A 24,691-nucleotide genomic window follows, 5' to 3' on the forward strand; every position below is an offset into this window, starting at 1 on the left:
GGGCGTTTACTCGAGTTGGTCACTTGGACAAAAGATTTTCATCAACTTGCACCGAGCTCTCACTCGTCGCCCCGCTGTACCAGGGACGTTCGGACGGGGACACAACAAATGCCATTAACAAAGTTGGTGCACCGCGCGTACCCGAAGAGCCGAGATCCTGCCCTGGCAAAGCCCCTTTATACCGGCATTTTCTCCCACAATTCTGCGGTCGAGGACGACTAGTATGTACTATTAGCGATGTACTACAACCGATTCCTCCCATCCCTTTGCAGTCGAACGCCTTCGCAGCATTTTCTCTCCTTTGCTATATGCACGTGGCCAGCAGCGCTCGTTTCTTCACTCCTTGTCTTTTCCTCTTGTTCCCTCGGGTATATCGATAGCGCCGAGACTTCCCTTGTTCCCGTGGTCGCATAAAGTGGACAAAAGTTTAGGTGGACGACTAAGCATATCGTTGTTCTGCGGTTTCCGAGTTCTCTAGGCGCTTTTTCGAGTTGTGAGAGGCACTCAGGAATAATAATGGATACAACGAAAAGTTCGGGTTCAATAAAGCTCCAGATTTCATGGGGATGACGATGAATGAAAGAACGAAAAATCGGGATTTAAAAGTGATGAAAATTCACTGGAAAAATCGAACTTTTCTTGCCACTTCAAATTTCACATTTCATCGTATTACAATGTTGTTAAATAAAACAAATATTTCGTCGACATGCCAGCCGAGAGATTTACATGCCCTTAAATATTCATTTTTCAAGGTAAAACCAGCCGCGAATGCCCCAACGCATCGCGCCAACATTCACGTTATATTTCTCATTTATTTTCTCATCCGCGCGCACACTGCGGGGGGGGGGATGTGACGCGCCCATCGTGAAAAATAAACTACGTCAAGGAAATGCATTCAATTTTGTGGGTAGATTTACACTTTTAGCCTCGAGAGATATGATATTAGGTTTGAAATATAATAGACCTGTCTCGCCTTTCTTTTCTCTCTTTCTTTCTTTATTTCTCTCCCTTCCTTTTGTTTTTTTTCTCTCTCTCCCTCTCTCTCTCTTTTTCTCTTCGGTACAACTCGTCTCTTCGGACTCGGAAGAATTATGTGAATATTAAGCATTTTCAACCACAAGAGTTTTCCGAGGGGACGTGAATTTTAATTGGAGCAAAGTAAATGCCAAACAATAATTCAATGCTGGGCCGCGCATTGAATTACAGATAACAGTGCACTCTTGTGTACTGTGCAAACAAGCAGCGAAGCTCTGATTAAAAGAACAAGCCCCATATTTTACATTGGAAGCGTATCTCATTACTTTGGAAAAGGTTTAAAAGCTTTTTAATCCTCATCCTCGCTCTGCCCGAACTCAAGTGAGACGAGTTTTGCTTCGAGTTTGTTTTGTGCGATCTTTAAACCTCGCACCGGATTCAAGAAGGCAAATTTTTAAATACTTTTTCTCCGTATACAGATTACGAGATTTTCGAGATGACTTTTCATCCTTTCACAGTCCTTTTTACCATAAAGGAAATTCGATTTTCTTCGACCGTATAATCTGCGATACATCGGAGTGTCTACTTTAACGATCTGCCATTTCGACAATTATCCTCTGAGTGTTATGTTACCGTCATTTTATCGAGACATGAAAAAACTTATTCAACTAACGAACTATAAGCCGCGAAATGTCCGAGACATTTTCATAAAACAAGAATAATCGTATAAATGTACCTTCATAATTATTCAGAGTTGTTATTATGTAGCAGTGATAATAGTACTTGCCATTTACAAGTTAACGGGTGAGCCACGGTGGCAGGAAACTTTCTCCTCACTACATTCGAGGGCTCGTCGATTTAGTATCTTACCGAACGTGTTAAAACGCGTGATTAACACGCACAAACATAATTATCCTGACAACGCCATGAATCGCTGAACACGCTATAAATGTAAAATCATTTGAACAAGCCTGAAACAAACTTTTCGTAGCCAAGTGCGAACTAAGACAGTTGAGAAAGTGCCGAAGCCCTGTAAATTTCAAGCTGCTAATTTTCCTATCAAATTTTACATTTTAAGGAAGATTATCGTGCGAATCTAATGGAAATCGAAAATTCCAACTTTAGGAGTTGAAATATGAAAATGTGCTAAAATTATACAACGTGCATCTATTCCCGGAATTGTTGTAGGATCTACCGTCCAGTTGTCGAGAAAACAATAAACGAAAATCACATCTTTTTAAGGGTTATACACAAACCCTTATGGCACACTTCCTGTGCGACGATTTGAATTTCATGAAATAGGATTCTCCCAACTTTAAAGAGCCAAAGTTTTTAGATATCAATGATGCCTTGAGAAAGCCTTGCTACCGGTGAAAATCGCTTGGGGAATGGAAAAAGAAAAACACTCATTTGAGGTTAACTAGTAATAACGACATAAACGGTGGAAGGTTTGACAACACCATTAGCCAGTTGGTTTAAAATATAGATATGCATAAGCATATAAATAGAAAATGGTTGTTGTCACATTTTCCTTGACGAAAATTGATTAATCTCTAAAAATAAGTTACACATGATTTTAATAATTGCGAGAATAAATTTTAATCGTTCCTTTGATCATGAAAAGAGCGAAGAAGTTGAGTTGTTTTATTTTAATCACGCAAGTAACGCGTGAACTTCCCTAACGTGACCTTTTAGCGAGGAAATAGAGTCAGAGAGCACATACATTCCTGAATTACATTCTTTACGTTAAATGAATTGAAGTGAAAAAACACGAGAGTATTGGTCACGCGGAACAGGTGAAAAATCTCGAATTGTAGAAATTCCATTTTGCTCCAACGCGCTTGAAGTTTACACCGAGGATGCTACTTCATGAAGTTTGAAAATGGATTCCACAGCCATAAAAATTATCGTCCAACATTTAACGTCATTTTACGTGCTCCTCAAAGTGTCCATTCTTTTAACACGTTTCCCACGCATTTTTCATTCACCGTAAAAAAGTCGGTTCTCCACAAAAACTTTCATGATCTCGACAAGAATGGGGGATGAACGCGAGCGAAAATGGTGAGTCGTGAGAATAAAATTAACAGCGGAGTTTGAGACTATCGAACGTAATGTTGCACAGTCGGTGACCGCAGGAGAAATTGAGAAGGGAATCGGCTCCGTTTCTCGTTGAATTATCGCGATTGGCATTTTTCCATCCGTCCCACGAGACGCGACCCCTGCTGCTGCCATCGCAGAGTGTTCGAAACGACAAATTATCGAATTCTCTGCGTGCTCGCTCTCCTCTCTATAGATGCGGTGAATCCCGCTCAGTCCACGACACCGAAAGCAGTCCCAACCATCTAATTCATACTGTCACCTTTTTCGGTGCAACTAATCGCGGTGCGGAGCAGTCGTTTATTGGACGGCGATCAAAAAGTGTCCCGAAGGGTGTGTGTTTCGTTGCCGGTTCGAGCGCTCTCCCAGAAGTCGCTCGTAATGAGGTTATCATTCGAGTTGCTCTCCGGAGAACAATTTATCTTCGATGGGAAGGAGAAAAAAGGGTTTACTTTGGTCGCAAGTAGAAAATTTCGAACATATTTTCTCTCAATCGATTCCGTGTTTGAATCCGAGGATTGCGAGGAAGGAGAATCATCTTCGGAATCGTGATCATCGATTGAAACGTGCGGTTGAACAATTGTTCGCTTCCCGACACTTTTTCACGCTTTATGAGAGCGACCAACGTTTATTCCGCAGTGCTCAAAAGTCCTTTCAACCACGCTGTGTGCTCCGTGGCCGAAAGCAGATAAAAGGGAAAACGTTTGAGCGGCCCGCAACCTGGGGACCTCGCGTGACAAAATGTTCTCCCCGCTTTTTTTTCGTTCTCTTATCCGACTATTGTGATGGCGCAGAAGGTTGGAGAGAAAAATAGAAGCAAAGGGGGGCTGAGTCGGAGGAACGTGGACATCCGAAAGTCCGAGAGGACTCGACCGGAGTCGGCCCAGACGGATCGCCGTCTGGCACAGAATTCGCAGCAACTCTTGTTCCTTTTTTATCGTCCTGTTGTTATTTATTTTCCATTTTTTTCTGTCTTTTCTTCTTTTTTTTTTTTTATTTTGGCTCTATTTCTTGCGGGATTTCCCCAATGGGACGCTCACCGGGTTTTCGCGGAAGCCTCAGGCCGGCGAGCACAGTTTCAAACAATGAAGTCCGTGAATGAAAGACCGTACGCCGCTCTCGGACGACTTTACTGCAGAATTTTATGGACCTTGATATTTCCTCTCGCTCTCCCCCACCAGCGTCTTCTCTTTTCCTCTTCCTGTCACTCTATTTGAGCTTCAAACTCATATGTATTTTTTTTCCTACAGACTCTCACGCGTGTAAGTTGAAACTGCGAGAGAATCGAGGACTATTTTTTTTCTTTCTTTCAATCCTGCTCCATTTGGGTGCCCCACCTGCTCATTTTATCTCGGCTTTTCACCCAATCTCCAACTCCCCTCGTTTGTACGTCCGTTTCTGGCCGCGGAGAGCGTTTGTTCACGTGTGTGATCGCTCGTTTTTTCTCCCGGTTTTCCTCGTCGTTGGCCAAAAGTATCGTCTTCCCTGAGCGAGCACGTGTCGCACGAGTTTTCAAGCCGTTTTTTTAAACTCGCGTGAAATTTCACACCTCCGGAGGAAAAGCCCGGGCTCACGTGCTCCTTTGCTTCACACTCTTCTTAGATTTCGCGGATAATAAATTCATTAGAAAGGCGCGTCGCGTCGCGGAATGAGAATCATTCGCGGATTAGTCGCTATGGCGCATCCTCCGTCGACGGATAGAAAAATATATTTACCCGCAAATATAGCACGCTCATAAAGCGGAAAACGACGAGTGTACAAACATACAACATTTGTATAGAGCCAGAGTGGCTTTTCGCAAGAGCGATAACGCAGCGTCGCATCGCGCCGAGGTGCTACTTCGACAGGATTTAGCTTGGAAAAACATTCGCTCTTTTCCGTGTTCCGATCTCCATCCTGCTCCCTCGACGGAAAATAAATCGAAGGGAGCAGAGAGAAGCCCGCGAATGTGTCGTCTTTCTTGCCATTCTCATCGACTCCTCAGCCGCGATTCTTTGCTTTTGTTGCTTCCTGTTGCCCTCGAATATTCCTCCAGTGACAAACCCAGGCAGGAGATAAAACGATAATTCACCGTCGGAGTCCCGAGGCGCGACGATTTTAGTGCAAAGTTTTCCCGCCGGGATTTCACCGTCGGGGAAAAAACTGCTGCCACGAAACAGGAAATTGGTCGATAATTTTTCAAAAGGAGCACGCGAAATTCCCGTATTTTTTGAGCCAATGAATCGGAGTGAAAAAAATATTCTCTGTTATCACAGCAGCAATTGTTCATTCGATGCAAATGGACAGGTACGAGATCCATTCAGTAGATTTGGAAGTGCACGCCCGCGTCACGAGGTAATCACGATGGGGAGCTTTATTGTAACCAAATCGTATAAAACAGTAGCGAGAGATATACGCTTAAAATAACGAGGATTCACGTAGTTCGGGACTCCTGTAATCGAGCTTGAATTTATGAGTCATATGCGCGCGCGAGCCTCTCTGTATATACACGCGTATGAATTATTTACACACACACACGCCCCTCTTTTCGCCCGACTGCTCTTACCGTAATCGTTTCACCATTTTCAAGTCCCTCGTGACTTCATCCACACGCCACATTAAACATATCCATACACGCGTGCGTGTGTGCATACGAGTGTGTGTCGTGCAGTGTGCACGTTCATACGACAATTGGTCCGCGTGGGATTCAGCTCTCGTCACAACTGTTGTCATCGCTGATGTACCGGAAGCCATCAGAAATGCTTTTTCCACGTTTTAATATGCGTCGGGACGGTTCGAGGTTCCCCGTCCCTTCCGTCCTTGCCCCGCCTTTTTTCCAGTCTCTTGTAAAAACATCGCGAGACAATAATGTCACCGGAAGTCTCTTTTTTTCTTCGCTTTTTTTTCCCTTCTCTATCTCCCATTTTGCACTTAACCTGCTCCCGAGCTTTCTCAACCGCACCAACTCATTTCGAGGTTAAAGGGTGAGCTTTTTTTATTTTCTCGAGGAATCCTGGTGCCGGATGACGCTCGTCCGGGACTCTCTCTTCGGAGGACTAAGTTTATTGACAAAGTGGGATTCGATTCGGTGGGAAATTGTGATCAACATTTTTTCGTGATTTATGACTCGAACCTCAGGCTGATTCGTATGTCTCTTTGAAAATGTTCATTTCGCGAGTATATTTACGTTCTGACAATCCATTTTATTCTGTACTCGAACGGGGGGGGGGGGGGGGGAGCAACGTCGCATTCCATGACGAAATTCGAATTCGAAGGAAAACGCGTTCGTTGGAAACTGCAGTCTTTGACGTCTTTCTCAAAATTATAAAATTCACGGTAAATGTAAACAGAAATATATGACAGTGATTTGAATGTACAATGAATAAATATTTAATTTATGCAATAAGATTCGAACATCTGGGACAAGGGAAAACAAATGATGTCGTTTCCTGCTTTATTACAGTTGGGGTTTTACCAATCACTAAGAATATTGCCCAACAACTGTAAACTTGAGTCCGCATTACAGTTATTACCGCGGGGCAAGCGAGGGAACCGTTTGTGCGGGGTTCGTCGTAACCGCACAGTAGTATAGCTTAACGGGAGTTTGCCGTCGTAGATGCGCCCTGGAACTGAGTAGATCCCCAACGGTACATATAACCTCTGCAAAACGACCTCACCGAATCTTTTCGTAACTTTTCTTTCTGAACTTCTTTATTCCATTTTTTTTATTCCTCCCTCCCTTGCTCTCCCTCTCTTGGAGTAGCTCTCCATTTTCCTGTGGCGGATACACAGAAGCAGAAGTTTTTAACGGAACGCGCGTGTGTATATACGACGTTGGAATAGGGCGTTGAAAAGTATATGGAGACCGAATGAAATTTATGATATTTTTCACTCAACAATGCGCCGGTTTGTACCTTTACTTTTCTCGTTCCATCCACCTCGCTATCTCTCCGTCTCTTTCTCTCTCTTGCCTTCTTTCCATATAATTCTCAGTAAATATGATGATGAGAAATATCATTACGAGTTTCGGAACTACCTTCTTCTTTGCGTATTCGAGATGATGTCTCGACGAGTCTCTCGAAATAGAATGTCACATTTTGAAAAAAAAAAAAACAGTGCATATTCGTATGGCACGCGATACTTTTTTTTTCGGGCCAAATTTTTTCCTTCCAAAAACGTTGTCGGAACACAAAATTGAGTTATAATAAAACACCTTTAATAATAAACGTATATATTGCCATGTACTTATTATGCTGCGTGTAACATTATAATCTTATAAAAATATAACCAAGCACCGAAAACTCGAGTACTTCGAATGAAAATATTTTTCAAATCGCATACGTATTTTGTTTAATATTACGCTCAACTTTCGGCAATTCGAATACAAAAGTTGTCGATGAATTACAAGGATTTTAAATGCTTGAAATATGACCAGTTTTCTACGTCGTTGAAATTGCGCTGTTGCCACAACCGTGAACACGATTCTGTAGTCAACCCATGTTGCAAAGCTTAAAATAGCAAGGTTTCCCACCAGCTGACTTCGCCTCGAATTGCGTTGTTGCACTGAAACGCGTTCAATCAGACGACCAAATTAATATCGAAGGTTCTTTTTGAAAAAGTGCTTTTTCAACCTAGGCATTTCATTTCATTTTGCATTTCATCTTATTCTTGTTATTTCAAGGATTCATAGTTTTTCATTGGTATCTTCATCATATGTAAAAAAGTATAAAATTTGCAAAAATAATCCCGTAAGGGACTCTCATATAAAATTGTATACCAAATTACTTGCAGAATGATACCAGGAATAACGCATTAAAAAATTAACAAGATCGGGAGTGAAGCCCGGCTTCCATAAATTTGTCGACAATTTTTCGCGAGGGAGAATGATTGAATGAAAAGAATTTTGAAAATGTTCAATATCGAAACTGTTTTAATATAAAATGTTTGAAAGGGAACAGTCTTCGTGTTGAATTCTTGCTGAAAACACTCAATTTATTTTTCCATGGTTGAAGAGTCGATTGCGATTTATCGTATTTTTTAAAAAAGCAGACGACGCTGAAGTTTCCAACGTTGGAGTCCAACGAAATGAACGAAAAAAACGTTTTTAATTCACCAATTTTTTATTTCACGAATCGTTGGTGCAGCTTGAAAAACTACGAATCGCAAATTTGGCAGGGAACAAAATAGGAGAATTACTGGAATTATTGGAGAGTTTTTTTCAATCATTTCGTTGGACTCCAACGTTGGAAACTTCAGCGTCATAAAAGCAGCGCGTTTCGATCTCTTTCTCAAACGTTGCACATGAGGAACATCAACAAAGTTTGAGCTATAGCAAATCTACGACGCTGAAGTTTCCAACGTTGGAGTCCAACGAAATGAACGAAAAAAACGTTTGTAATTCACCAATTTTTTATTTCACGAATCGTTGGTGCAGCTTGAAAAACTACGAACCGCAAATTTGGCAGGGAACAAAATAGGAGAATTACTGGAATTATTGGAGAATTTTTTTCGATCATTTCGTTGGACTCCAACGTTGGAAACTTCAGCGTCATGCAAATCTTGGGCCTCCTTGTCGGCAGCGACTTGGCGTTCAGGTTAATCGAAAGAAAAAAATATCTTGAAAATTGGAAGAATTGTGTTTGGTTTTGTACCTTTTGAGTTTCCTTGAAAGCTTTGATGAGTTTTCAGCCTTTAAATTATCGAGATGCAAATTTTGTTCATCGACAGCGTTACGCTCGAGGGTTGCGCGATCGGTCTCACTAGCGATTTTCTATGAGAGGTAACAACGACGATTACAATTTTGATTTTTTTTTTTCGAAATAAATGAGGGATTTCAATTTGTTTACAACGAACCTGTCGATAATCGTCAGAGCCTTTGGACGTGGTGGCAATTCCATCCTCCGAAACGTGAGATACGTCGTTGAGAACGTGACAGTTAACAATTCCGATTATGAGAACCGAAAACGCAAAAAATTTGAGAGATTTAGCCATTGTTGGCAGGCAGTTTGTCATACGACTATTGCTAGTGCCTGAGATAACAGTCACCACTTTATGAAAGCACGCCAGACGTTAAATAAAACACGAGTTAATGTGGAAGTAACGAATAATTCTTTACTCTTTATTATATCGGACAAGGTATCATCACGTTGATACAAAAAAGACTAACTTACATTTCTCTGCGTCGCATACTTATAGGCTACAGTTAATTTGTGGTGTAAGCGGTGACGTCGCGCGAGTGGGGTACAATCTTAGCCTATGGCGTTGTAGCTTTAATGTAGAGTGGGGGTTCGGTTGTAGTTTATGGCAAGAAGACTATTGAGAAGGAGTCCAATCTTCGTATTGGGCGCCTGTTAGGCCTGCTACACACGGTCAATAGTATTGCGCAATATAGGTGATTGCACACGATATTATTGAACGTATTGAAACATTGCGCAATCATTGAACAGAAGTTTGAGCTATCTTAAATTTATGGCGCACTACACACCATACAAACTTATTGTGCAATATTATTGACCGTGTGCAGCGGGCCTTAGAAAAACGTCCGTGAAAATATTGGTAGCGACGTGGCCCCGAGGTGTTGAGTGGGGACGCGGTCCTAACCTTTATGAACGAATGGGATAATCCGTTTATAGTCGGTTTTCGAATAGTCGATGGATAATATATTTTTAACTGTTCGATTGTCGTGCTACTTCGCCAACGTCCCTTATTAGTCACGTGATGAGAGATTTTCTCATAGCCAATTCGATGTCACGCTCCCCTCCACCGAACACCGTCGAACATTGCCGAACGCTACTGGACGCGTTTCTTCTTCCATTTGGCTAGCGTCACGTATAATCCGTGAAGCTAGCTTGGCCACACTGGTAATAAACCGCTTCGGCCAAGGGTCGATTTGTTTAGAGGTTGGTGTGAGCTAGATTGTTTTGAATATAAATTTATTTGAATATAAGTCTAAGATTATGCTGCGTTGTTGAGCAAAGGAGAAGGAACAATAGAATAGGTAATTCAGGGAAGTCACAAAGCACACCGAGACTGTGAATTACATTCTATGTTCTATTTCCATAAGCAAACGCTATCTTTATGTTTATGTTGATAATTTTTTTTTTCCTCCTCTTTATTATACCCCTCGTATTATTATACCCATCTCGATTTTCTTTCGCTAAATCATCGAATTTTAAGATTCGCCGAACGGATTTACTTGCTACAAAGACTAATTGAAAGAAAATGAAATCGTCACCAATTTTCAAATTCAGATTGTCAACTGCAACTGTTTATCCGTAAGAACGGTTTTAAAAAGTCTGGCTCTTCTTTTACGCGCCGATTTTTTTAAGAATATTTCGTCGGATATTCTGGAAGTGGAAACTGCATTTTTTATTTTCTATTCGAGACATTGTTTCCCCTGATAGGAGTAGAATTTACGTGTTTTTGTGTTTTCTTTTTTACCGGAGCTCAAGATCTTGTGTGTATAGATTTATTCGGTCGAATTTAATTCAATTCTCGTTATGAAGATGAACCGGACCAAAGTTGTTGTGGCTCTGTACGAAAGCAGCGTTTTCTCTTTCTAAGAGATACTATTGGAGCGATCTGAAATAAAGTATTGAGGAACTTTGATGTTGCGAGGGAAAGAGAGAAGTTTGAATCGAACGGAATCGGCTAGCGAATCCGTTACTTCAAGTAAAACCTCGTCACGAGTACATCGCTGCGTCACATAAACGAGCATGGAAAAGTGATTGGTTGTAACATTATTAGTGCCTAAATAATAGGAAACATTGATCGTTTGCTATGATAAATTTAATTGGAAATAAGTATTCCTTTGATGATTTGTCAAAGTGAATAGAAAGTGTTGATTCTTAACTCGAAGTGATTGCAGCCGAGCCAAGAAACTGTCCACAGTTGCACAGAGAGCGAACAAATAGCTGAGAGAATTGCAATAGAAAAAAAAAAATAGGAAAAAAATAAAAGGAAAAACTACGTGCTACCACCGTGGCCAATTAATGAAAAAGTCTGCACGAGGGCAAGGCTCAGAGGAAAGAACGGCTCGGGCTTGAGGGGCTGGGGGTGAGAACGGGTCGGAGAATAGAAGGAGAAATCTTACGGTATGTCGGGAGCATCCAGCTTCCCCCTTTCATTAATTCTTCGAATGTTCAGCCTCTTCTTCCTCTCGTTTCGATTGAACGGATTTTCCAAGGGTTCGGTAACCGTTTCCTCCTGGACTTTTATTTTTCGACATAGTTCTCATCGTCTCTTCGCTCTTCTTTCCGCGACGAAATTACACGAGGACTTTCACGAAGGTACAGCCCTCTCTTGGCTCAACGGCGAAACGAATCCTCTTTCTCTACATTCGAACGAGGCGAAAAATGTAGTTTTGCCTTTTCCCGTGTCTGAGAATTTCTATATATTCTGCCTCCTCTTTCTCTCTCTGTGCTTTCCAGCCTCCCCTATTATTTAGTACTTGCGTTACGGCAAGTTTTACCGCAACGATGACCAAAGGAAGAGCCCTCGCGATACGAATTTACTTGGTTCGTTTATCTTTTCCCCTTTCCCTCGTGCCTCGTCCTCGCCATTTTCTCCAGCTTATAACCCTGTCTATACCTTTCATTGGCCCTTGCCTCTCTCCAGCCTCCCCTCGCCTCTTTGTCTCGCGCCCTCTCGCTCGCTCACTCACTCTAAATTAACCGTAAGCCGGCTCAGATTCAATGCCTACTGGATTACCACTCGTGGCTTAATCTTGTATTACGCTCTACCAGAGCAAGCGCGGTATCGATCCTTCCTCGTCCTGTGGGACGTCCTAGGCATGTACTCCTCTAAGAACGTTTAATCCTCCGGAAATAGATTGGCGAAGATTTTCGTGCCGAGTTTCCGGGCTAAACTCCCTAACTACGTGACAGGGTGAGAAACCGACGGTACAAAACATCTTCAAAACTACCTGTTCTCCGTTCATTGGACCGATGTCTTCTGATAAATCAATAACCTTTCAAGAAACCATCTACGAGTGGCTCTCCTAGTCAGCTGTAGCAGAAGCCAATCTACCTCGCGAGTACGAATGATCGAGCCGAGAGTCTCTCCAACCACGAATGAATCGAGGGGTGCACGTCGCTTCATTTCTTTCGTCGCGAGTGCTCGTTTTGACGAAGTGGCAAATCGCGCACCATCCCCGCGTGCTCCCAAGGTTTGTGGTCGGCGTGTAACTCGACGAACTGTCCCCGTTTCTATGACACAGAGCTCATGTAAATATACACCCGTGCAAACGCACACGCAAACGTGTGCGAGATGTTATGGACCAGCATCAAGTGCAACCACGAGCAGGCCAACTGTATGAGAAGCAACGCTTACTTGCACACCCAAAGGCGACAGGACGGGCAATTAGTGATTAGGATTATCCTTAATTAATTGTAGACGGGAGAGCCCTCTCACGGTCAGGTGCTCCGACCATGACATAATTCTGACCATCATACATGCCCGTGTAACTCATACATTCGCATGTGTGCATTTGCGTATATATTACTGAGAGCTCGCTTCGGGCGAGTGCAGTTACAATAACAGTTACCGCATTTAATCCACGCACGATTCCTTCCGCATGCGCATATGTCTATACACGTATGTGGACGATCCACATACGTGGGGGAACAACGAGAAGCATGTGTCAACGAGTATAACTCATCCAGCGATTGGATAAAGACGGAGTTGGACTATTGCCGATCAATATTAATGCAGCACACGATGAGCTAACCCCTCGCTCGTTCCATGCTGCATCTTCGTCGTACATTAGTCACGTGACACGAAGATAATGAAGTTTGGAAACGTAACTATTTCGGGATGGAGCATACGAAATTTTGATTAAGGCAATCTCGATGTTAGGTCTCATTGAAAGGGGGCGATTCGTGACTGGGGCCTGTGACGGATCGAGGAATTATTTTGTTAAAGTTCGGCCGCTCGACACAGTACGGAGGAGGTCCACTTTTTTTTGCGGTCAATTATAGTTTAATATAGGAAATTATAGTTTATTATAGGAAATATTTCTATCGTGAAGAAAATTTATCACAGAAGCTGCTTCTTTTAAATAAATATTACCTTGCGGGGCTTTTAAGAAAGAAAACATGGAAAGGGTAAGTTTTTGACGCGTCGAATGCGCATGCCATTGCGTTGAAATCCTGGTAACAGCTGATTGAACTTTGGACAAATTCGGGAGTCGCGGGAATTTCATCAAATTTATTTTCGAGACTGACTCATGTGCTTTTATTCGTCTGGTAGCTTCGCTTTTTTTTTATGGATTGGGCAATTTTTTTTCTCGGTGCCGTTACACCGATATAAACTTTCTTTCGCCCAATAAAAATGTTCCCCTGGTTATGTGTATTTCAAGTGTCACCGGTACCGACTCGATCATTAACTGGTCAAGTTGAAGTACAAGTTTGATCTTTAATGATATTTTAAAAGCGTTTTATTACATTCTTATGATAAAAATATTGCGAATGCAAGTGTTGTTAATTGTTGTGAATAATTTAGACTTGAATTTAATCAACATAAAGTAGCTGCAAACTTGACCAGTCATAGAACAGCCGAACTACTTTAAGCTCATCATGTTGATGGTGTATGTGTTGAAGCCGGTTTCGGAAGTGTCTGAATTCCTACTGATTCAATATTCCAGTAGTTCCGGTAGGAGTAAACAAAAGAATGGAAGCCTGACAAACGATCTCTCGCGGTTACGTGATCGAGTGAAATGAATCGGGAGAATTGAAAAACTTGGACAGGAGGAATCCTTCCACGAGCGAGGTGGTACGTTTCATAGCGTCCTCTAAAAGCACCAAATGCTAAAGCACCGAATGGAACGAAGGCGTCCCCAGCTCCGGCTCCACTGGTTACTTCTCCCTTTCCAGATCCTTCGGCTTTCGCTACCCTTCGCTCACCTTCGTCTCGCAGACACTCAGCCTGCAGTGTAGGAAGAGGAAAAGTTTGAGGGAACGGGAACCGGAGCAGGAGCGATAGACATTTGAGGATTTAGAAAGAGATGCAGGCAGAGGAATCGTGGATAAAGCTCGGAGAGAGAATAAGACTTTGGATGAGAGAACCTGAGAACGTGCTTTCCCTCGGTGAAATATGACAAAGTTCGGTTCAAGAAGCAGAGGCGGACGCGATGGAACAGGATGGAGAAAAGGACGAAAGAGACGCGGAGGGACAGAGAGGGAGAGAGCTCGCCGCGGCGAGAAAAGGAAGAGGCAGTGAAACAGACTCGGAAATAGAAAGCTCCAGGATACGGGGGGAGGGAAGGGAGACCGAGAGTGAACTATCGAGAGAAGGAATAGCTAGTGCAAGATTCACAGACGCGACCTGGTTCATATAGCCAGAAGGGGGTGAAAGCAGCCCTCGCAAAGCTCGCTCAAGCTAGGATGAAGTTATCGGATTTGGGCTTCGCGCGCTCGCCCTCTTGTGCTTTGTTCCATATACTGGCATAACGCCAATTGCTATCACGAACCACCACCAGCATTAGGACATCAACGGTAGTCCCTTGCAGAGCATCAGGTATGCCAAGTGGCGGTCCTCGTCCCTTCGCATCCTGCTCCCTCAAGCCTCTTTCTCCCCTTCGATCTTTGTCTCACTCAATCCCTGTTTCCTTCCTCTGTATGCTGTCTCCTCGCCTGTATGTGGCATACAGTTTCGAGTATAAAGATACAGAGCTCTTAAACACTCGAGCTCCACGATCCCAGCGAGTCCTTTGAAATTCAGGATATTTCAGCCGTATGACCTCGTGGACGAGATACTCGCCAACGAATGGAAATAACCTCTGAGGTATACAGCTCCGTGTGTTCTCTACCGATGAAGGCTTTGTTGCGTAACCTTCCATCGCATTGCTTAAATACCTTGAAGCTTTGCAGAGGGAAAAGCCAAACAAAGAGTTTCGTTACAGTTGATAAACATCAATGAATTTCTTTCCTCTTGACAGAAGTACACTTTCCCATGGTTTTCCTCGCTAAAACACTCGACCGCTCGTACTCTCGTCTATGAACATGACTTTTGTCACCTCCTTCCGTCAATAGAAAGACAAAATTCCTTGGGCTCTTGGAAAATGGTTGTGGAGCCGCGGGTTTCGTTACTCTCGTCCGATAAGCACGAAGCAACTTCGATGAGCACGTTTCACCGTAACAGAAAACACTGGATGAGAGTCAATACATTAACTTTGTCCCTTGGCTGGGAGCAACTTTTAATTGGTTCTTTCAATTTGCCATCTGTCTTCGCGGGCGAGCGTCAAATTGCGGGGACTCTCTCCTTCGACTTTGTGTTATCCGATGAAATTTCTTCATAACAAAGCTATTGGAAGCGCGCCCCCCGTTCGTTCTCCGCAAGTTCATCGTCTAACAGAGTTGAAGACACTTGGGTGACGTAATTCAGTGGACGCTGGAGTCGCAGGTTGAGAGAGGGTGGCGCGGGGGGGTACACAGTGAGAAAGTGAGAGTTCAAGGGTCGATTGGTCTTCTCGTCGTCTTCGAAGCTCGAGAGCCTGCGATTCGACTTTGTGTTTTTACTAGCGTTCGTCGCATTCGCAATATTCCCAACAAATTGAAACGTTGACCAGGAGGGCTGCGCCGCAGGTGAAGTCTTCCCGATCAACACCGAAGCGTTTTGTTTCATTTGATACTCTTGTTTTTAGGAGGTTTCTCTGTGAAGGATGTCAATGGTTCGGTGGCCTTGAGAAACGAAAGAACGACGGCGAGGGAGAAATCCGGGAACGGAAAAAATCGAAAGCGGTGGGTTTGTCACGTCGGAGGATGGGACGAATCGCGGGAGAGAAAAAGCTGCTTTCTCGATGCGCTGCATTATAATTTTTAGTTTTCCCTCTGCTCTCGTCTCCGATTCGTCTCTGGCTACACTTTTTTGTGATATTCGCTCGGCAAGGATTCACGGATATCGTGTACCACGCTGAGACTCATGAATTGGGTGTATCTAGAGCATCCAGCATATACAGAGATCGCGAGCGGTGTATATATGTGTGATGGAGAAACTATACGATCCATTAGGAGTTTGCCACGTAGCCGGCGGCAATTTTCAGAGCAAAGTTTCGCCTCGTCCCACAAGTATATATCCAACGTAACACATACACAAACTTGTACATCGCACACTTTATCGTCTGCCAAGTGAGAGGTATCAACGTGGCACGAAATGCAGAAACTCTGAGAAGTAAAGTCGTCTATCCGAGAAACTACAAGCATACTTTCTCTCTCGGTGCTGCTTTCTCCTGCTTTCTTCTTGTTGTCTCTCGCGCTCTCGCCGTCTGTACGTTTTTCACTGCGAGTCGCCCGAGCGTTTTTCCATCGATACGGCTGTATCTCTTTTTACTTTACTGATCCCCTTGCTTACTTTGCCTCGCTGCAATCGCATTTCCGCCATTCCGTTTCTTACCCCAACAACATTACGTTAAGTTACATTTGATTGAATCTCCTTTCCCTATTTATCATATCGAGTGCACTTGAGAATACTTTACTCCCGAACAAAAACAATTCAGTGTTGACTCAAGTTTTATTATTCGCGAAACCTTAAAAGAAACTTCGATCTTTTGGGTCCCGTTAAAATCACGTTAGGGGATCCTCGACTTTGAAAAATTTTCATTAATTCTCATTATCCTTGCTTATTCGCAGCCTGAAAATTAGCAAGATCCCAAATTACTGGATAACGTTGAAGAGATAACGAAACACTTTGTTTTTTCTCGTGCCTCCTTCCAGCGACGAGCGCGAAAGCTCCGAACGTTCGGTAGCTTCGGGTCTGCGACTGCATAAGCAGACGCGTGGCAAAAAAGGGCTCCCCCAGCATCCAGGTCCAGAACTCTAGCTATAAAGATGTACACGTCAGATGCCGACGGTCTCTCGGTGTGTAACGCAGCCATTTTTTTTCTATCTCCATAACGTTCGTACGTACGTATGCATTAAGCATAGAAATTCAAGGCTGTAGAGTTCTGAGTGTTACGAAGTCGCGGGGGAAATGTAGATATCACCGGGAACGCCGAGAGCCATCTACGCGATCTTGCACTATACTCGCTCGTGCATTCTTAATTCAGGTTATACTCAACGGTATATGGAGAGCTAAAAACCGAGTGCAGGACGCCTGCGGAGAGTGGGTAGACCTTAACGTTAGCAAAGACTGCTCCATTGTTGTGCCACACGTTATTCCGCCGGATCCTTTTACTCCCAAGTGGAAATAATGCACGAGCATCGTCCCATCTCCCTTTCCAGGCTTTCATGTATATATAAAAATATTATTGTACGAATTTGAATGGTAAGACTGTGCAGCCTGAAATTCACGTTAATGTATTATCGTTCCCTCGGCACCTTTGAACATCGATCTTTTTTCTAGCAATTACAAGCGAGCCGGAGTATTGTTGGGTTTGAATAGAGGTGGAGGATTTTCTTGTGGAAATGTTCGTGAGTGAAATTTTATCGTTTTCTTTTGTTTTATCGAGATTGCGCTGCGCCTTTCCTCCGTGTACGAAAGTCATTTGCATACGCAGTTTCAATACGAATGTTGCGATCCCCCACAGGAAAACATGATTTCTAGTCATCGCTTTTCCCACTCCAGGAAATTGGAGCATCAACAAACGTCGCTGATATTCCAGTCTCGCCTCTCCGTTTAAGGGTCAACAGCCTCCCTTTTCTTTAAAAAACGTATCAGAAGCACGAAGAAAGAGTGGGAAAAAGTGCTCGAGTAAACAGTGTATCTTCATCGAGGTCTTAATTGGATAAGCCAAACATTCGTGCAACGTAATTATCTCTGAGACAAAAGCGGTCTCGTATCATGTGTACAATCGCTTGGGGAAAACCGGAAATGTCGTAGTTTCGAGGACGTGGGTCACGGGAGATTGCCAAAGGGTAAAATTTCTGACCCCATGCGAGCTCAACACTAGCAAGTGTGCACATTACAATCACGCTTTTCCCGCAATGTCTCCCTCGGATGGTGAGCCTTTACGAGCGGGTAATTCGCTTTAACAACCTCTGCAGAGCAGCGCCGTACTGGAGAACACGACGGATCACTACGGATAAAGGGTGAATTAAGAAAATCCATGACATGTGCAAAACACATGTTTATATTTATAAGAAACTGTTTCGACGAGGGAAAATTCGTTCGTGGCCCATCGAGCAGAGACATTTACTCGTCATTCCTGACTTTGGGAGTTTACAGCAATAAAGGCGAGTTCGATCATAAAAGCGACGAATTAAAAAAACTTGAGTTGCCCCCCGAATATAAGTAACGTGAGTATAATAAACTCGAGAAAGTAGATGTCAAACGGGCATTAAATCCGACGCGGGGAATGCCAATTTTCCGAAATCGTGTCAAAGCGCTCGTCTCCAATGTCTCCAACTTATAATAATACCTCCGCGAAGCAGCAGCAGCAAACTTCGACGTTTCGCATTTAAATGTTGGATCGTACGGGAGCGCATTACGGTAAGAAAATGCGAGACAGCAGCGATAGCTCAGCCTCGAGTAAGTCGAAGGACCGAACGAGGGTAGAAACGACGCTAAGAACATTGATTGGATCACTACCCGACCTTTTTTTCTTTTCATCTCCATCGTTAATTCCTTCGGAGGCCGTTCCATGGATATGAAATTTTCACTGGGACACGGTGGAAAGTAGGATAATTAAGACACTCAAAGGAGCCTCCCGGCGAAAACTCGCGGCTACGAAATTCACTCTGACGCTTTTCTGCTCGTCGCGATGACGGATTACGGAGTTAATTATAACTATACGTACAATCGTTAAATGCATAATACCCTGAAAATTTCTATACCGCGCCCCGGATATCGTACATACGCTCGGTTGCCCAATGGGGCGTCCCAAGTTACAGCGGTAGCTTGACGTCTCGCTAAAATTTAATGTTGCATCCGCGGAACTGATTGCTCGGGAACACTAATTGCACTTACGTTTGTGCCCTCGACGTTGACGACACTCCACGCGCTCCCCACTGCGCGCACATGGTTACGCTGTACCCGCACGAGTGCAAGCCTGCCAACGCTGCGCTCAATCTCTATTTGTATTTATATATCTACACACAGATCCGCGTGTCTACATGCACACCCGCCCAAGCGTGTACGTTAAGGTTGTTGGTTGACGCGTATTAATCAACGCCCCGAGGGCGCTTCATGAACAAACCATGTACCTCGTGTACTGCAACAATAAATATATAGGTATGAACCTACTTGTTTCGTAAAAAAGTTTCGAGAGTGCAGTGAGCGCTGTGAGGCGGTTCGGTGGTCGAAAAATCGAGTGACTCGTGAGCGTTGCTTCTTCAAACGTAATAAAAGTTTTGAATTCGGTGTGCTTATGAGGCGCGAGGATCGAACGACACTGGCAATTACGAAAAGATTTTTTTCTGTGATTTGCTAATAAAATGGGAGATACGAATGGCGAGAATAGAGAGACTGTCTTTGAGGGGGGAAATGTCACGGCGTGGAAACGTCCTTGGCCGACTTACACTTTTCACCTTTCTTTCCAACTTTTTCCGGCTTTTTCTCCCGGGTTCGTTTAGCCAGACTTTTTCTCACGTTGCCAACACGTGTCATATTCTAAGGTAGAATGTAAAAATGAAGTGCGGATACACGCGCCGCTCCTTCATCCAGTGCTTCGTTCGCTGTTGAAGCTTCGTTCTGTACACGTATTATGCATACCGAATGGGAAATATTCACACGGGAGGGTATATATGTCCGTGACTTTATTACGAAATGTCGGAACTAGAGATGCTCGTGCGTCGCGACAGTTCGTCGCTTTCAGTACGCGCTTACGGAGTACGTCGAGAGCGAGTTCTTTCCTTTCCGACTCTTTCGATGATTCGGTGTCCTGCAGGATGACGTTTCGTGGCAATGCAATTTCGGTCCGAGTTGCGCGGAGCAATGGGAATAGGAAAAACCGCGTCACCATTAAATTCGCGTGGAATATTTCGAGAGCGGCGGGTTTCACCGTGGTCGCGATTTCGAAAAGTACGTGGGCGAGGGTGCGCTATCGAGGCTCGTTGAAAAATGTAATCGAATTGATTGCTCGAGGAATATAAAGCAGAAAAGATAAATCGTTGTTGCATCGCTCGTCCCTCGGGGAGGATCCTGAGCTGGAAAAAAGCCTTTTGCGTAAGGCGTAAACCCAAGCCTTCTTTACTGTTTATTTTAACGCTCGTAAAGGGATTACAGAGTTGGAAAACATCATATTTTTCCTGAGACCCTTTGCCTTTGTCGAAGAAGAAAATAGTACGAACGAACGCGATTGTTGGTGATCGTTTTCCCAGCAAATTGCCGGATCAACTTGCTCAATATGATATCGATTCCGTGCACATAAGTCTCAAGGCGCGTACGAGCCTCGGCAATACCCAATAAAACTCGGAGATCATGAAAGAAACTTTACTGCGTCGAGGACGAGGCGCGCGCGCGCGCTGCGACGAGCAGAAGAAAGAGGATGAAAAATCGACTTATCTTTCCAGCGGATGTGAAAGCCTCTGCACAACGAAACGTATCGTTGCCAAGATAAAAAAAACCATCCTGATTAGGATTACATTTCCATCTCAGCTATTCTCGTTGGCTTCGTTGTTTCCTGCTCAATTTGTTCGGACATCGGGGTAATTCTGGTTTCCGCATTACACCGCGTTATCCGCGCAGCATCGTCGTTCAATTTCATCACCGCGCGCACCACGCCTCGAGGATACGCGTATATGTATTATTATTCGTACCGAGAATTATCCCATAATTGCTAATTATTTCGCGAGTATTTGTTATCGTGTACACGCCACACTCAATTATTCATCACATTCAGGCATTTCCAAAACAGAGAAGCCTGTTTCGTTATGGTTATTTATAATTTCTAACGATCAGCTGCATTTCACGTTTCCGGAATATTGTACCGCGAGCGAACGACTGCCCGATCACCCCAATAATTCGATGGCGCATGCAAAATCATCGCAGCATTAAATGATGCGGATCGAGGAGTCGTCACAAAAGTTTGCTCAAACGTACGAATCGAGCCCCATTCATGGCTCGTGCAATTTCACGTCTTCTCAACTTCCCATTATAAATAAACTGGATCCATAAATAAATCAACTTTTAATCACTACTGACAGCTTTCATTGGATAATTAATTCAATGGTCACCATGCGCCGATCCATCATTAATCTCTCCATGGGTGAATCTCTCGCTGTGCACACTTTGAGTTTACGCAATCAGGTTTACCCGCAATCTTGAGGAGCCGTGCTTCCGCGTTAACTCGCATTTGCTCACTTCGCCCCGGATTAATTGCCCATTCAATTTGCCAGTCTTGGCTAAAAGTCTCGCGATGCACTTTATATACTGGGGCGCGCGTTTCGTTAGAGCGTCGCTTAATTTAGCCGTGGCCGCGGAGCAGCGCGCGCTGGGGCGCGAGACCAAACAAAAGTGGACGAAGAATTTCGAAGATATATCGTTGTGGCCGCGAATTTCAATGAAATCTCCGTCAGCGATGTCGCCTTTGAAGGTATCTCTGCGCGTAGGAATTAGAATAAGCTTCGAATTCAAAGTCCACTTTTAATCGGGCGGTCTGGGTAAAAGAAAATGTTATTTATCGAGAATAAATATTGGAGGCAGTTTTGACGAAGATTTGAATGCAAAATCAACTAGAATCTCGGAGCATAATTCAGACACTCAGGCTGCTATATGCATGCACTTTAAAGAGCGTCCCCCGGGGAGTATAGTCCCGAAGAATTTTCGAGGCAGCTCTACCTCTCTGTCCCGTGGTCTTCTCAAAAGATGTCGAAGAGCGTAATAGACGCTCGCTGGAAGTAATAACCGAGGCACGTGATTCGCATTCGCGAGATACGAAAAAGGTGAAAGATGGAGAGAGAGAGAGAGAGAGAGGGAAGGAGGAATGGGGAAAGAGCGTCGCCAGCTTTATGAAAGCTTTCTAAACGCACGAACATCTCTTTTCCTCGTCTCGGTCACTTTTCCCTCGGCCCTCTTACTTTTTCCATCTCTCGTGTATAAGCCAAGAGACTTCCGTCTTTTTCATCGTCCTTCGGGCTCCGCACAGCGGCTTTATCCACTCCGCCCTTTTCCGTGGAACGTGACGCATTAGCTTGCTCATACCTTTCGTGTCTCTTCGGTATAGGATGCTGCCGTCGCCGCCCAGGGTGTCTTTTCGTTTAAGGGCTTGGAGCAGCTCTCGCACTCGCTTTCGTCACCACGAAAAATACACGCTACGATGATGTTTATTCTTCGCACTAGCTATCAACTCTCGCACGATTTTCCACCCTCCGAATACGCTGAATGAGCATGTGTATATACGAAGCTAACTGGAAAATACCTCTCGACTTCTCCCCTTTTGTCCCCGCGCTTCCGTGAAAACTTTATTCCTTCAACTGTGACAAAACGTCTATTTTTAGCCCACCCCTTTTCCCCCTCCCCCGGCCCTCGCCATCGGCACATGTTTTATTTTGCTCCCCTGAAAAGAGACTGGATTGAGAATTCGGCCCATGAGCACGACAGGGAGGGGCGGGATGGGCTCCATTCATAAATTATTTATCATTCCATGCTATGGGATATTCCGAGTCTACGAGCAATACCCGAGGACCCTGTTTAAGTCGCTTGCATTTCTCTATAGCTCGCGACGCTGGATCAAGTGTATAAACTATTTGAGTCTATATATGTGTAGGTAGCCTTATACATAAAGGATTTTAAGAGGGCTGAATCTCGATCCCTTATACCGGGTTTACTCCAGCTAAAGAGGATGAGAGACTTTTATCGGGAATGTCCGCGCGAAGCTCTCGGATCTTCCCTCGTGCCCCGCTCTCTTTCTCTGCTGGCTTAAGAATAGCTATGTTTATAAGAGAGCGCTTTTTTCCAACGATATTTGTTGTTGTCACGTTGCTCTCCGCTGGCTCCACATTTCTGACACGAAGCGATCGAGCCAACGTTGAATTTCAACATGTTCGTGAGCGCGCGCGCGCGCGTGAAATTGAGTATTTAGGGGGAAAAAAATGGCTGAACTGGTGGAAAAGCGCAGGGATAGCTGACCGCTGCGAATCACTAAAACAACTCGAATTGTTGAATCGATGCCTCGGGGGCTGGTTCGAAAACGCCGTGAAAATGAAACCTCCAATTTGTTGTAACAATGAAACTGGCAACAATGAATTTGGAACGTGTACACATTGGGGTGGAGCGGCAGGTCAGTTTTTATAATCTTTCCATTTAACGGGGGGCTGAAAGACAAGTGAACACATTCAGTTTCGTTGAAAATTTCGAGGCGAAAATAAATAAAGGTTGCTCTTTCAGCGTGTTCCAGCCTCAAAGTAGTACGAGTCAGCGCGTTCGTGTTTTGAGAGTCTCTAAGTAGTACAAGCAGACCTCGGGCTACCGCACAGTAGTCAAAGTCGACGTGTTTTTCGAAGCGCGCTCCACTGCGGCAGTGCTCTTACGAGGGTCGACGTCTGTGTTTTTACGTGCATCATCCGTAATGCGAGTGTTGTTCGTTGTCCTACGTGTATCCGGGAAAAGTGGAAAGGGTCAACGGTGGATTTTTTGACACAATAACGCGCGAGACTCGCAGTTGAACAGTCAAGTTTTACGCCGTCAGCCATTCGAGCTGCTTTCTCGCGCGCAATTCGCAACAGTGAGGCAAGTCGATGTGCGAGCCGGTTATTTGTAGTCGTGTGTACGAGACTCCCGAAGTAGTACGAGCTGCTCGCTGTTCCCAACTGTCGCTACTGGTCCAAGTAAATATTCACTTTTGACAAACGTTGACGTCAACGTTAACCTCTTTTACGTAGTAAGGCAGGAGCGAGAGTCAACATGGCTTTACAGACGTCCATCGAGCCGTGCGCCCAACTACTTTTTTAATATACCAAACTCGGCGTATAACAAGCCAGAGTTTATGATTCATGCTTATCCCAACAGTGGTACGAGTCAACGTGGATCCTTCAGCAGTCGGCCAGTTGTACGAACGAGCGCGGTGGGAGCGAATGTTTAAGCAGGTAGTGTGGAACGAGTCCAACAGTTTCTGCAGCGACTTCTTTCTCGAAGGCCAAGTAGCTGGGAGAGATCGCGGCGTTTCTGCGTTTAGCATGATCCAAAACGTCTGCGTAGAATATAAGCTCATCGAAGTGTCCGGAATTGAAGAACTCGAAGGATTTTCGGGAGTCACGGTTGCTCTGCGGGAGTCACTGCAGTGTTAATGTTCTCGAATCACTGCGCGGTCAATGCGACCCTTCCGGAAAGTAAGGCACTGGCACACAGCGCAGATTCTCGTGCTTTTAGCACCGGCGGCAGGCCATGTTCATCCTCGACGCAGCTTAACGCTAGTGCGAATCAACATTTCAAACAACGCATTCCTAGGATGTTCCTCTGGCCGGTAACGTTTAGTTCGACATTGAGATTGATGACTCTCTCACGTATCGACGCACAGCGACTCCCGGAGCCGCTAAAATCGCCGCATAGTCAATAGAGGCGGAGCCCTCGCGCTTCAAAATCTATGAAATTGTTTGAGCGCCTTTGTTTCCGAAGCTTCTATTCATGCTAATTTGAGCGAACTAGCATTGTACCCCGACCTACATAGAATGTCGATTAACGCAGGTCACAAACTCCCAATTCATTCCCTCCGATCTCCATGCATATATACACGTGCGCGTATATGCACGTCGTGCATATATACCTATCA

At 44.3% G+C, this 24,691-nt stretch overlaps 2 protein-coding genes across 2 annotated transcripts in view; both read right to left on the bottom strand.

The window, feature by feature from the left end:
* Nucleotides 1-24,691, bottom strand: part of LOC122413607 (uncharacterized) — a 139,217-nt gene that overhangs the window by 57,275 nt on the left and 57,251 nt on the right. The window lies entirely within an intron of this gene.
* LOC122413616 (uncharacterized) lies at nt 7,174-9,230 on the bottom strand. The gene is made up of 3 exons (XM_043424077.1): nt 8,905-9,230; nt 8,703-8,821; nt 7,174-7,614 (listed from the first exon to the last, which is right to left on the bottom strand). The coding sequence occupies exons 1-3, from the start codon at nt 9,061-9,063 to the stop codon at nt 7,542-7,544; spliced, it is 351 nt and encodes a 116-aa protein (XP_043280012.1). The 5' UTR covers nt 9,064-9,230; the 3' UTR covers nt 7,174-7,541.

This window comes from Venturia canescens, chromosome 7, assembly GCF_019457755.1.
Source record: "Venturia canescens isolate UGA chromosome 7, ASM1945775v1, whole genome shotgun sequence".
Taxonomy (NCBI): Eukaryota; Metazoa; Arthropoda; class Insecta; order Hymenoptera; family Ichneumonidae; genus Venturia; species Venturia canescens.

Coding starts and splice junctions, on each gene's coding strand:
- LOC122413616 (XM_043424077.1), bottom strand. CDS start 9,063: ATGACAAACTGCCTGCCAACAATGGCTAAATCTCTCAAATTTTTTGCG. Junction 8,822..8,904: donor GCTCTGACGATTATCGACAG/GTTCGTTGTAAA, acceptor TACCTCTCATAG/AAAATCGCTAGTGAGACCGA. Junction 7,615..8,702: donor CTTTCAAGGAAACTCAAAAG/GTACAAAACCAA, acceptor AACGCGTTTCAG/TGCAACAACGCAATTCGAGG.